Source organism: Aythya marila (assembly GCF_965140915.1).
Source record: "Aythya marila genome assembly, chromosome: 3".
NCBI classification, from domain to species: domain Eukaryota; kingdom Metazoa; phylum Chordata; class Aves; order Anseriformes; family Anatidae; genus Aythya; species Aythya marila.
This window is the reverse complement of record NC_139044.1, coordinates 113,374,846-113,389,642: the sequence shown is the minus strand read 5'-3', so window position 1 is coordinate 113,389,642 and position 14,797 is coordinate 113,374,846. Positions and strand designations below refer to the sequence as shown.

Below are 14,797 nucleotides of genomic sequence, written 5' to 3'. Positions count from 1 at the left end.
GGGGAATGGGGGGCCCAGAAGAAATCATGAGGGAAATGTGGTTTCCTGAGATTTATGGGGGACTCTGGAGCCACAGAGTCCCGCATTGCCACTGGCTGCTCGGTGGAGGAAGCAGGCGAAGAGTAAAAGCGGCTCTGGTCAAACCCAGCCCCTCCGAGGTGGTAGGGTTTTGTTGTTCTTTTTCCCCTCCCCAGCTAGGTTTCAGCTTCACCCATTTTTCCACTAAAGTGTTCGTTAAAAAAAAAAAAAAACAACAAAGCTGCAGCTGCTTGAGATAGCTGTATTTTTATAATGTGCCAGATCAGGTTTGTGCTGGAAACAATCGGCTGCGCTCGGCCGAACCCATAACTTAACAGTGTTTGCACAGGGACAAATGAAGGGGTGTTTTAAATGCTGCTCATCAGGCTCCTGTATTTTTATTCCAACACCCCCCAATTTCCATTGTGCATCGTCTCTGTCTCGGTTACCCTCACTTATATGACGTTAATTGCTCACTGCACTGCCCTGTACGATTTTAGCCGCTGAATGTACTTGTGGGGGGTGTGCACGGTGGTAGCTTGCTTGTTTTGTGCCAGAGGCGTGTGTGTACGTCGGCTGCTGTGTGCAAGTCTGCCACATTGACGAGCACGGTTTAAGCTTTTTTAAGTGGAAGCAAAGTTGTTTTTGCGTAGCTTTTATTCCTCCTCCTTATGTATAAATAGAGGGGAAGAAGTGCATGGCGTGCGAATCAAATGCGCCGTTAGTGAAGCGATACGCGCTCCTCCTGACTTGTGTTTCTTGGGATTATAAGGAAGTGATTTCATTTATTTTCTATTGCAAAGTAATTTGTATTGAAAGCATGCTTAAAATGAGGTCTGAAAATATAAAATGAGATCGGTATTGCAGGCTCTAACATAAGCAGAGCTTTAATAAATCACTTTTTCATGGTTCAGAATAGGTAGGAGTTATTATTTTGTACTTTCTGAGCTGCATTGTCATACTCGCAAGAAGTGTTTACATCAGTCATTGCAGCAGACAGCGCTGGCACTGCCTATAATGTAAAGGTTTAGTATGCTAATTAAACGTTTTCAGCCCTGTGTAATGTTGCAATGTGAAATATCTGGGGGTTTCCATAGAGTAGGTCCGAATTATTAAAAGTATTAGTGTGCAGTTGGGAATATTGTCCAAGACTTTTAATAAAGGTCTTGGTCTGGTTTTCAGGCTATGATCACTGTTAAACCTTGTTTGATGTAGTTTTTTTTTTCTTTACTCTTCCTTAAGTATGTCTTCTCTCTCTGTCTTTTCTGATTACAGTAGCGAGCACGTTATTACTGCTCCATAGGTGGCTGAATTGAGTGGGTCCATAAACTGTGTCAAGTATTGTTACTGCGTGGATTATTATAACCATAACAATTTGTGTGCCTGTGCAATTACGTTAGAAGTGCTTCTGCCAGAATGCTGGCAAATGTCTGCAAATGATTATAGCAGGATCCCAGAGCCTTTTAAATAGGGTTTTCTATCAAGGTCTAATCCTTTATTCAAAATATTCAGAATTTTCAATTCTTCTGACTGAAAAATGGGGAAGAATATACAGTAAAACATCTCCAAAAATTAGAGTGAAAAAAGACCTAACTTTAGTTGGCACTACACTAGCTATATTTAGTGATGGCTTTGCATTTATTCTGAGAAGCCATTATTTAATTACTTTATTACTGACGTCATGGTAGAGCTGGCTCTTGATAAGAGATTGTTTGTCTTTTATGCCAGCCTCTGAAGGAGGTTTTGTATGTCAGGGATGGCTTGGAGGAAATCGTGGAGGTATTTAACAAATGCATGGTTTTCTAAGATTCATGGGGAACCAGAGGAGGAATATGATTCGGGGGAAACCAAAAGTGGAAGGACAGAAATACCAAGTGCCTTGAAACAGGGACTTTTATGTTCTTATAATGTTGGAAATGAATGTTGCAGGAGCATGTGAATGATGGCGAGGAGGAGGAAGTTATCGGTGGTGACAAACACAGACTCTGTAAAGCCACCGATGATGCCCTGTTATGTGATTACTCTGTCATTATAATTCTTTGCCTTCTGTACTGCGTTAATCATGGGGATTTGATACGTGGTTCTACAAATAGATGGAAAGTAGATGAATTTAAGGGAAAAATGTTCAGATGTTCTAGGGAAAGATCTTTTTATTGATTGAATCATATGTTTACTACCCATGGTTGACAACCATTTTAGAGGGAAGTAGAGTTGCATTATGACATCTTTCCTGTTTATTTCTATGGCTGGATAGCAGGTAATTTTCCTAATTATAGTTGAGAAATTATACGATTATATAATTTGGGCATTATCAAGGAGATTGAGCTGAATTTGCAGTGTACAAATAATTTCTGTGTCTCTTCACAACTAAGAATGAAATATTGTAGCAACAGTTGATACTCTACCTCAGTGATACATTGAAATTTCATGGACTTTTGCTACATGCAGTTTTACCCTTTTTTTCCTTTACTTCATTGGCAAAAATCAGTGCTGACAGATTTGTGGTTCCCAAGAGTTAATATATCTGAATTTGGTGCACTTCATCTTTGGAAAACTGTGTGTAATACTTAAAGAAGCTGGACACGCTTCTTCACTGCTAACAGAATGAGTACAAATATGAAACAGTTTCTGTAGACCAAATATATTTTAAATTTCATTGAGCATTAAACTTGCATGAGGTCTTTTGCTTTCTTTACCTTCCTATTGCAACAAAAAAAATCTAGGTCTTTTTTTTTTTTTTTTAAGTAGACTGAATGCTTTTAATGTATTATCACAGGGACAGTGAGAGGTTGAATATTCACTAGCAGCATTACAAAAACTAATGAAACATTGCTACAATGCTTGTTCTTGTAACTGGTGAAGATAAAAGAGGTATGAGTCCTTCAGTGAGTATTTTTACTGAGAAATGTGTCAGATGCAGTGTGCAGTTGAACTTTATTTACAGTAAGCTACTGAAGAATAAAATGACTTAATCAGAAGTCCAAGATATTGCTAAATGAAGCAGCTTGTCTGTATTACTGTTGTTGCTGCATGTAATGTTGACAGGCTGGCTGGCAATGTTGAGCAAAGTGCTTTCTTATCATTTTTTTTGTATTCTAGACAAAACTATAAGGGAAAATAAGGGAAAGATGACCTCTGGAAGAGAAATGTCTAAGCTGCTACAGTCTGCTGCCCTGTGGCTGGAAGGAGTTGGTGGTTACAGGGTTTGTGTCATGGTGGAGGAGAAATCCCATGAAAGCCTGCTAGAGGCTGTTGGCTTGGCTCATGCCTGCTTCCCTCCATCCCCAAAAGAAAGAAAACGAAAGAGCTGATGCACTGTCTGTGGTAGGTTTATGAAAAGGATATGTAAAGCAGGTCAGCCGCGGGATCTTCTCCATTTTCTGGCATCACCCATTGCCTGGCTATTACTAATTTATGGACTTTCTCAAAGGTGTTGGCAAGCAATTGGTAACTTTGGGACTTTTTGAAAGGTGTTTGGAGTTTGACTGAATCTTGTAACCCATAGTGACAGACCATCAGGGACTTGTACAAGTGGGGCTGGGAGGAATGTGGCTCCTGCCCTCCATAGCTTCCTGCGGCAGTGAGAGTATTTAACATGAATGGGGTGTGTGTGTGTGAGGGAATGCTTCCTGTCTGTGTGCATTTTTCCCCTCTCTCCCCTAAAGCTGCTTTCTCAGCCTGAAGTCTCTGTATTTCTTAGAAATTGCAGATTGCTTGCTTGCTGACATCCTTATAGTTACCTTGCAGGTTTGGTTTTGATCCCCTGGAGCCGTTTGTCTTTCAGACTGAGAAATCTTCATGCCTTTATTTTCCTCCTGTGTGAGGAAACACACACATGCTGGTCATCTTTGTGTGTTTTTTAATTTTAATTTTCAAGTTTTGATGCCACTTTAATCTTGTGAAGAGATGTTAGAGATGTTTTGTTCGAGACTAACTCCACACAGGGACGTAATTATATTTGCTTCCTCGGTTTTCTTTTGTTTTCCTAGCAGTTCTTAGTGTTTTGTTTCAGTTAGATAGCATCTTGCCTTTGAAGTCTCTTCACCTTTGCTGACCTCCTTGGCTCTGTTGTCTCCCTGTGTTAGCTTTTTAGTGTCTTTTGGCTGCATGCACACACAAAATACGTGGTTGGGTATGCCGTGCTGTCTGGGGCTAAGCTGGGTGATTGCTCCAGTCTGTCCCTGTCTGGCTGTTGGTGCTGAGCTCTTCTGTCAGTTCTATTTCCGCAGATACGCTATCACATGTGACTGCTTGCACAGTAGTTCTCTAACCCAGTTTCATAAAAGTGACTTATTAGGAAAGAAGAGCAGTAGAAGTGCCTAAAGTGACTCAGGTCAACTTGACAGAAGTAGGTATGATGATCAAATGATTTTTTTTTTTTTTTTTGCTAGTGGATCTGGAGTATAGCTATTTCTAGCAGAAAGCTGGTGGCTGAGAATGGCTGACCTGTAGCTAATAGAGGGTGTCTGATCTGTGTTTGCAACCTGGGCACTTAAAACAAGTCTGAGCTGTCTCTGTTCCTTTTTAAAGGATTTGAAATAGCCTCCTGTAGTGTAGTTAAATTACATTCAGCTTTTCCTTTCCTGTCTGTAAGCATTGATTTTTCTCTTCTACTCCAAGCTGTCAGACTGTGAGTGATCTGAAAAGTTCCACGTGCCCCACAAATGTTAACTTTGTGCCTTTGCAGTCTCCCTAGACACACAGTAATGAGAAATAGCTCTGTGCAACTTTGTCCCTGTGATGGGCTGAGCTTAAACCTGCTTCTGCATTGCCCTCAGCTTCTTGTCGCAAGGATTTTTAGCAGGGCTGAAGTACTAGAACTATCTGCTCGGTCACCTACTTTCTCGAGTGATTGCTTGCTCTGTTAAATAAAAGTGTACCATAATTTCAAAGCCAGCCTTGCTTTCAGCAGGATGTTCACCTAGGTGACCTCCGTAGGTTCCTGTCGGCCTAATTTTTTCTGTGATTCTTGGCATAAACTGTAATTTATTTGAATAATATTGTGGCGCCAGCACAAATATTTACTTTCTCTGACTAATAGTAACAACTATTTTGGGCTTGGATTTCATTTTATTGCTCCAGCCGTATGCACAATTGATTTCATATAAAGTCAGTATGAAATGTTGCTTTTTCAGGAAACCTGAATGACTAAAATAATGTATTGTAGATGTTTTTGAGCAGCATATCTGCATTTCCTGAAATAGCTAGGGCCTGTGACTGCCAAGTCCTAAATCAGACTGAAGGAAGCATCACAGTATGTGTCTTCCAAATGAGTTAAATCTTTCCACTTCTGGATAATAGACACTGAAGTAAATATCATGCAAGGTCACCTAGAATATTAAGTTAGCTTTTCTTAAAGGAACATTTATTACCTATAATGCAATCAAGGTATAACAAGCTGTTAGGCAAGTTTGCTTTCAGTGCAATCATTTCAAATCTAATATTAATGTTGAAATATTAAAAAAATCTCTGCAACCTGATATTTGAAAAATGATAAATATATTTTTTCTGTTGTTGCTAAAAATCTTTGGCTTGAGAATATTTAAAACCAGAATAAGGCATTTTGCTGTTATTTCATGAGTTTGGACAGCACTGACTTGTGATGTTACAGGAGAAGCTTGCATCTGGAGCTCTGTTGACTGGAGGACGAAGCAGGGATCTGTATGTTCATGTGTCATGGTACCAAATAGCTTTGTGAACATAGAACTTTGAGTTTAAATTTGACGTTATTTTTTAAGAAACTCAGAATCAATTTTATCACCTTTGTTGGTTCAACCAGATAAAATATACTTTTAAGTTATTGGAATAGCTTAAGCTCGTGCTATTTTCTGAACAGGACTGAAATCACCATGAACGTGATACCTTCTGATAGCAGAGAAATATGCAAATGGCTTTGGAATGAAGTGGCACTGAGCACTCTCTTTATTCTTTTTGTTGCTGCTTCTGCAGCAGCCACATCTCAGAAGCTGTAAATAGATTTTTTTTCTGGACTGGAATTATTATTATTTTAAATTAAGAAAGCAGTTTTTCCAGAGTTCCTGGAAATTTGCCTGACTTACCATCTAAAGAAGACTCTAATTCATCAATTTTTACCTTTTGGAGGAAATTATTAAGTGGTCAGCCTTAGTCACATGTTTTTGACTGTATATGAAGCTTGAGCGTTTTAAACTGGTGCTGAAATTAAGTCTCACCCTTCACTTAGCTCCGGCCAGTGATCATTGTCCTCTTTCCGTGTTTATACAAGCTGAATCATCTGAAACTTCCCTGTCTTCCTGAAATAGCTTTCAGCTAGGCTGGCTCTGCAGGAATTGAGAGGAAGCTCATGGCTGCAAAAAAGAAAAAAAAAAGGGATGGAAGCAAGAGGAAGGTGAGGTTGTTACTTAAAGCAGAGTCAGCTGGCGTTCATTTATAGCATTAGCTGAAATAAAGCCTGGTGGAAAGGATTCTTATAACTTGAGTTCAGTTGTATTTATTGGAAACGTATTGATATACCCTAATTTAGCCCATTTTTCTTTTTCCTAAGCCGCATTGTTTCTGCTTTTTTTTTTTTTTTCAGGAAAAATGCAAAAATAGAACAATGAGCAAACTTGTCAGAATGGTTTGAGTCATTCCCATGCAATGTGTTTTTTTGGGACCGGGGAGAGAAAAGTCTTCATCTTTGCTGCTCTGAGAAATGAAACCGCTGGTTTCATAAAGCTTTCACTCTTAGTAAAGGCAAATCACATCATTTAACTCTGAAGCTGTATCTCTAGTTGGGAAGGGCTTTGTTGTAGGGCTGACTGGCACGTAATTGGACTTGCTCTGAAAGTCATCCTGTGGGTACAGTTTCGTGCTGTGCCTTGTTGGAGATAACTCCAGGCTGCTGCCACAAAGGGCCGAAGCTTTGCGGTTACTCTCCCTGTCTTGCTTTTGGCTCTGGAGGTTATGAGGCCGTGGTGAGAGCTGATAAGCTGCCTGATGTGGGGGAAACTGCTCTGCCTGGTTTACCGCCCTGTCGGCAGGCCGAATGGCTTTGCTCCGACTGCGCAGTCATTACCTCCTGTGCGAGAGAGGGGGTGGGAATACATTTCAGGGGCCAGGGAAGGGAGAGAATCTCACCTTGTACAGTGTAGCCTGCGGTTACTTTGCACTCGATTCAAGCTGAAACATTTAATTTCTCCTCAGAGTCTATCTTAATCACTCTCTGTAATGTCCATGATCCAGCAAACTGATAATTTCATAGCTCTCTTGTACTTGATTTTAGAAGGCTATTCTAAAACTTCTAGTCATTTTCCTCTATCCATGTTAGCCATTTTTAAGCTATGCCCGTGTCTTTATCGACTTCATAATGGCTTTAAAGGGAAAATACTTCATAAACAACTGGAACTTGTTGTTGAGGTATTTTTTGTGTTTCTGTGGGTTTGGTTTTTGTTGTTCTCAGTAGTCTGTCTGTATTGAGAAGCAGCCTGAGTATGGCTTGTGAAAGTATACCTCTGTCCTTCTGTGTCTCCTCAGCTGGGCTAAACTCTCATTATTTGAACGTTTTCTGAACTCTCATTGTTTGAACATCCCCATTATTTGAATGCTTTTGTGGAAGTTGGCTTATTTAGCACTGTCAAAAATAGATAAATGTAATATTAACTACCTAAAACTTAAAACATGTGCAAACAGCAGTATAATTTATCTTACCGATATCTACCGATATCTTACCTATCAGTGAAGCTATTAACCACTAGAACGAGTTGCCAAGGGAAGTGCTGGATCCATCACTTCTAGACATGGTCATTCCCTGCCTGAGGACTTTATCAATGCTTTCTTTAATCTTCCCTTCTGGCAGATTTAGTGATCATGTGTCCCTGGGATGATCTAGTAGAAGAAACTGGCCAGAGCTGAATCCAACTGGAAGAGAACCAGCTGGCTGGTTTGGCAGCAAATTAAACCGGCACACCCTCCAACAGCATGAGACCAGTGCAAGGGAAGAGGCAGTGGTGTGAGAAGTAGGGAGAGAAAGCATGCAGGGTCACTCTATCATCATCAGATATTGTTGGTCTAGTTGTAAGAGTCTATGCTCTCTAAAAAAAATGGCTAAAGCAACTGTTCCTGAAAAGCAGACCCCCATCTGTTTGGTCTTGTAACTGGTTAAGTCTCTTGTTGGGGGATTTTAAAGTACAACTTCACAAATTTAGCTATACTTCCAAGCTGCCTGGGAGTGTCTGCAGCTTCAGATAATCATTGGGAGAGTGGGCCATGGACTGTTGGGAACTTCAGTGTCCCAGGCAAATTAGAGCTTTTCTGAAGTGAGGTAAAAATGGGATTCTGTTTGGAAATAAAAATGCTGTAGGGCGTAAGTACACATTAGGAAGAAGGTGAGTGTGTTAATCCCATACTGTCATAGTTATGGTAGATAAGGAGACCGCAGATCTTCTCCAAAAGTGTTTGCAAACAGCAGAATAAAGTATTTGTGTTAAGCATAAATTATAAACTATGCTCTTTTGCTCTCAAAAAGCAAATACGGTGCTTTATAGGCTTGAGCCAAATTACACGTGATTCTGAAAATACACTGCCTCCTTCAGCACAGGGAGGGAGAGTCTGAAGTGGAAAAATCTTTCAGTCTTAGTGCTGTATTTTTATGAAAGGAAATCATGAAATACATGGATATAATGTAAATGGCTTGTAATGTATGTATTAGAAGAAAACATGTCCCAGTAGGTAACTAGTAACAGGAAGACTCCGGCTTGATGAATAGGAGGTGAAGTAAATCTATTTATAAAACACAAAATGTGCTGTCAGAGTAAGACAGCCTGCCATCTCCATGCAGCGAGAAGCCCATACTGATTTCTTACCTCGTGTCTTGCTGTATTGCAGTTCTACGTAGTGGCTGAAGTGGTAAATCCTGACCTAATTAAAAAAAAAAAAAAAAAAAAAAAAAGCTGAAGTTATATTGTTCATTGTCTCCATGTGCATTATTATTATTATTACTATTATTATTTATTGTCTGCATGTGTAATTGGGTCACCAGGGTTGTGCTTGGTAGTTATGAAACACATGGGGACAGTCTAAAGGGATTTCCTGTGGTTTTTGGAATCGGAACTGCTTCTTCAGGAGAATGTGGTGAGGAGAGTGGAGATGATGATAAGCTTTCTATGAACTTGTGCTTAGTTCTCTCCTGACTGCAATGAGCACTATCCTGAGCCCCAGACAGTTTTTCATAACCTTCTGTAATGTCTCTGTTCCCTCCCTAAATTCCTTAAATACCTGCAGTTCTGTGTTACTATCAATTAGCTACGCAAGACACAGCACATGCTGTAGCTGTTTCCAGGCTGCATATTTGATGGTTAGCCAACCAGCAGGTTAAAGGAGTAGGAGTGTTAGGGTAGGGGGGGAAAAAAAAGGTATAGCACTTATTTTAAGACATTAATCTGACATGTCTCAACCAAACGGGTATACAAGGGGAAAAACTGGCTGACAGGCATGCTCATGTGAGCTTGATTTTCTCCAAGGTGTACAAGATGATACTCAAGTATGGAAAGCCTGGGGGCAGACCTAACTTCTCCATTCTGAGTGCCTAGCAGAAGACTGGATATAATAACAGCAAGATGAAACTTGTGTTCCACAAAACACATCCTGTGGATACCTAGCAAGATTCTGTATTTATTTTCTAGTTCAATTTCATGTCTTCGTCACATTCTGGGGTTACTCCTCCTTTCTTGATCAGAGGTGAGGAGGAGGACCTGGGGGTATGGGCAGTCAGCCTCACCTCAGTCCTCAGCAAAGTGAGGGAGCAGACCCTCAGGAAAACTGCTTCAACGTACGCGAAGGGCAAGGAGGTGACAGGGCAGCCAGCGTGGATTTCCAGAGAACAACTGACTTAAACAACGTGGTTCCTTTCTATGATAACCCAACCGGTTCTGTGGACAAGGGGAGAATGAGCTCTTATATACAGGCAAGGCTTTTGACATTGCTGCCCGTGGCATTTTGCCAAATGGAGGAGAAATAGTCTAGATGACTGCAAGGTGGGAGGGAGGCTGGGACCCAAGCCAACCAGTCAGCAGTTCAAGGCCAAACTGGTAGCCATTGACTTGGTGTTCCTAGGGCTGGTACGGGGCTGGTGATGATATCCAGCTGCCCAGATGATAGGATGGCGTGTCCTCCCTGCACGCTGAGCAAGGAGGGGATGGTTGGTGTGCCCCGGGGGCACTGAGCCAACAGGAGCCTCCTGTAAGTCCTAGAAATGGGTGAAAGAGAAAATCCAGCACCAAGGGGTCAAAGGGAAAATCTGGGACTGGCCTTGCTGGCAGGTGGCTTTGACCGGGGAATAGCTGGCAGTCCCTGCTGATAGTGCTTGGGGCGCTAAGGGACACCAGTTAGTGGTGGGACTTGGAGGTTCAAGTTGGTGCTTGGATGTCATGATCATAGAGGTCTTTTCCAACCTAGGATTCTATTACCTGGCATTTGCAAAGCTGTATCTAAAATACCACATCCAGTTTTGGTCCCCTTTCTATTGAAATGCAAGAGGAATGCCAACACACTCATCTCAGAAAGGTACCTGGGTGTGATTGTGTTACCTCCATCCTTTGAAGACTTTCAAGATTGAGCTGGGCAAAGCCTTGAGTGACTTGCTTGGACTCTGAGGTCTGCCTTGCTGTGACAAGTTTGGAGTTAGTGACTTCCAGGGGTCCTTTCAGGCCTTTTTTATTCCCCCTGTGATTCCCAATATTGCAAACCATGCTGACTTAAATCATAATCTTAATAAGATATGGTTAAATCCCTTCAAAATTCAAGTTACAAATGAGTGTTTAAATGACTTGATTTCCTGAATTTTAGAACCTAATTGAGCTAACGAAGCAACTTCATCTTTAAAAAAATATCTGATTAGGGCTGTAGGGTGCCCTTGAGCGTTTGTGGTTTTGACTGGCTTTTGTAAAAATCCATTGCATAAGGATTTCTAACTGTGCTTTTCAATCAACAATTCAATTTTTATATTGACTGAAATGTCCGCACTAGAAAGTAAATTAACTTCATTAATGCAATAATTAGTGTGGGCCATCCTGACAGTGTGAAGTCAGATAGGAGCACTTGCCTCTGTTCTAATGCTAAGCATATTTTGTGGTTTTTGAAAGATCCCTGTCTGGGACCACTCAGACTATTGCATCATTCCTGTTTTTAAAGCTGAAGAGAACACTTTGTGCATGCTCCGAATGATGCTTTTAAGTTTCCATAAGTTTATTTCAAAGCCAGCTTCTTGCCATGTTTGCAGAAATACAAATTGTCATTCTGAATGAGATATGTTCCAAGTTGTAGACTGTGTATTAAAGCATTTTTGCATTTTTTTGGGGTAGTGTGAAAGAAGTTTTCTTTTGGTTTAAACCCAGAAAGCTTTCAGAGACTTTCTTGTTTTTGTCATTTATGCATTTGTAACCTGGAGCTCTGATCATTCTGTCCTTTTTGGCCAGAGGAGTCCTCACAACAGTCTGCAGGAGGAGCTGAAGCTTTTGTAGTATCATGGAGCCCTGATACAGAAGGAAGGAAACGTTTATGTAACAAATACAGATATTTTTTGGTAACTTTGTGAAAAGATTTCTAGCTAAGACAAGCAACTGAACTTTCACATGTATTTTTAAGTGCTAATTAACTATTTAGTGGAGGTTTGGAGGGAAAAATGCTAACAAACCTGGAAATGTGGCGTGACCCCTTTGCTGACCCTGTAGCACTTCTGCTTATTTGGTGCTTAGGATTTGAACTAGATCCGAGTGAGATATGTTTATCTTCTTGCTCAGAGCTTCTTGGCAGTTTTTCTGTAGGCAGATTTTCTGTGACTCACCTTGGATGTTGAATGTTTTACTAAATAGATATTATAAAATTCAGGGAAGGGATAGAGGAAGAGGTGTAAGTCTATATACAGAACAGTATCTGAGTCATGGCTTGAGGATTTTTTTTTATTTCTCAGCACATTTCCCTGTGCCCTTTGAGATCCTTGGTTTTCTGTGCTTATCAGCTTAGCAGCAATTCTTCAGCTGTACTTGTAAAGACGTTTGCTGCCTTTCCTGCAGGTGTCACCTCTCTCATTTCCATGCTGCTTCCTTACAGCGAGCTCTACTCGGACACAGTGAAAGAAACAGCAGGTAACATAAAACATCACTTTCTGTTTAAAGTATTTTTTTTCCCCAGGTAAAACACTTTGTGTGTTTTCACAGGCAGTCCGTGATACCTGCAGTTAGTGCTGGTTTTCCTCTGATGCTTCCTGTCTCCTGTCTTCTCTTGACACATTCCTGTAATGAGGGGTGGGGAGAGCCTGGTAATTCTTGCTCAGAGAGCTTAAGGGAATTGAGAGGGAAACAAACATACAAAACTAAACTCTTATTTTTAAAACGTGTTTTATCTGCTCATACGCAGTGGTAGACACTTCAGAAGCTAAGGGAGAATAGAGTAGGAAAATGAGGCGTGCGGTGTTTGCATCTTTGGTGCTTTGGGGCAGGCTGCTAGGCAGGATTTCTGCTGCAGTGTTTGTATTTAATTTCCTTCACAAAGTTTCTTGCTAATTGTACTGGAGCCAGCTTGAGAAGCTGTCATTTGAGATTTACTGTTAGAATGCAAATGAGCTTCTCGTTACCGTTTTCAGTAGTGCATTTTCCTAATTCCTTCAATATTTATGGTCTGTAAAAATAGATAGAATCTCTTGTTAGATACGTGTCAAGTCGTTTCTTGAAGAACCTACCATTGACTTACCAGACCTGTGCCAAATGCCAGGTGAATCCAGGGTGACTTCTAGATGGAGCAGCTCTGCACAGGCAGAACCAAGGCTCCTGGCTTTCAGCTGTCTCACAGGCAGACTGCTGGTTTTGTTTTCCTGCTTTTTAGGGAAGCTATTGCAGTAGCAGGATTACTGGTCTACACAGAAAGTGTTTCTGGTGGTGGTGCAGCATAGGGCAAGTTGCAGAGAGTAATGAAGACTATGAGACACTTGTGGGGGGTGTGGAAAGGAAAGAAGAAGAAAAAAGCAAAACTACTCAAATTTTGCTTTGTCACTGGCTTCAGCAGTGACTAGAGCTGTCTGGGAATCAGGTTGTCTAGAGATAATGACTGGGGTGTTGGTGGCGTAGCACTGGGAATGTATTTTTGCGAGAAGTCGATTTGCATTCAGCTTGGCCAACTTCTGCAGGGTTGCACGTCTGTTGTAGAAGTAAAATTGGGAGTGTGAGAAACTTCGTTAAGGGCTCTGACAGATTGTGTGGGTCTCCTATCAGGATGTCTCTGAAAGAGGGTGTGATAAAGCCAGTTGCTGATACATACTTCTCTTTGTGTATATCTAACATTCAGGTAAAATCACAGTACAAAAATTTTCTGTGTTTACCGTTAGAGTGAAACGTTTTGGGACTCCATACTTTAGAAAAAGAACAGAACAGCTTTTTAGTCTGGCTCTTTCCTTCCCCTCCTTTATTTTTATTTTTTGCCTTGAAGCTCGAAGTATTTAATCAAAATGGGAAGCTGACAGTAGCTGGACTGCTGATGCTGAGATTTGGGCAAATAAAGGCCCAGAGGCAATACTGGATAATGTGAGACTTGCACAGTATGATTGAAAGCTTTTTTTTTTTTTTTTTTTTTTTTTTTTTTTTTTTTTTACTCTTGTGTGTTTAGTTTGATTTATTTTCATCCTAAAAAAATAGAACAGCATAAAATACCCTTAGCAGTGAAACTCATTGGGTTTCTAACTGGTCTTGCAACTGGTCTTGCAAACCACCTCATACATTCAGTGACTTCTGATAGTAAAAAGATGCTGTATACTTTAAGAATGATATGTTTTTTATGACATTTACCATGGTTTTTGATTGAAAGGACTTGATTTTTAAGTTCCTCTCTAAGTTAAAGACTTCTTAAAATCTGATAGAAGCAGGGATGGAGCTGGAAGACTGAGGTGTCCAGGCACTGAGCTGTGTGAACGGGAGCTCAGGCTGGGGCCGTGCTCTGTCTGAGCTCCTGCACTGGAGGATCTCCTGGGGCTTGTTGAGAATTTGGCCTGGCCCTGCAGCATGGTGGCTGCGTGCTCGTCTAATGCTGTGCCGAACCTAATTAGCCTGCTCAGCTGCGGGCTGTGTTGGAGTGAGTAAAAAGGCTGTCTCTCCAAATGGAGCAGGCTCTGTCAGATGGCAGCAGGGTGTTTGTGATGCTCCCAGAGTCTGGGTTGATGTGACTGAGCTTGTGTTATGTAGAATCTGTTTGGATCCAACAGTGTCTATTTGTTTGTATGGAGGGCACCTATGTTGCTGGAAAGCAGTATTTATTTGTCTGGCATATAGGCTAATAAATGCTACAGATTTAGTTTCTCTACTTAGGAAATGAGCCACAAATGGAATAATTATTTGACAGCTAATTGAGGTTCAATTGTATATGCTTAAAAGAAAATGTATGCAGAGTGGCGCAGATATCTTTCAATTCCATTGGCATGGTGTTTCTTATTATAAATTAATAAAGAATCCTGATAGCTGAGAGCACTTTGCTTTAAACAAAACTTGAAGTGAATGTTTAAATATGAGGCCAGCATCACCTTGAACTGAATACCATCTCCACTGCCACATCCCTTCCTTGTGGTGGGTAGGTGTGGGTGAGGAGAGCTGCAGCAGCAGGAAGCAGCGTAGGGATGCTGATGGGGAACAAAGTGATGTGGCTGGGATAGCTCATCTGGGAGCAGGCACAGTTGGCAATGGCTCTGCGATGTGTCACCAGTACTTCTGAGGCTGTACACAAGGTGCCCAACTTCCTTCTGGGCTGGTTTGAAGGCAGAAGATCTTGCTCGTGATGCTTA

The 14,797-nt window shown here is 41.1% G+C and overlaps 1 protein-coding gene across 2 annotated transcripts in view; it reads left to right on the top strand.

Moving 5' to 3' along the window:
* The window catches only part of CD2AP (CD2 associated protein), a 75,553-nt gene that overhangs the window by 742 nt on the left and 60,014 nt on the right, over window positions 1-14,797 (top strand). The window contains exon 1 of one of the 2 annotated variants that reach the window (XM_082756988.1): window positions 12,065-12,119. The exons of the other annotated variant lie outside the window; for it this stretch is intronic. Coding sequence (XP_082613114.1) covers window positions 12,068-12,119 — 52 coding nt within the window. The 5' untranslated portion in view covers window positions 12,065-12,067. Of the gene's footprint in view, window positions 1-12,064; window positions 12,120-14,797 lie in introns of those variants that run through there. 2 annotated transcript variants of the gene reach the window in all.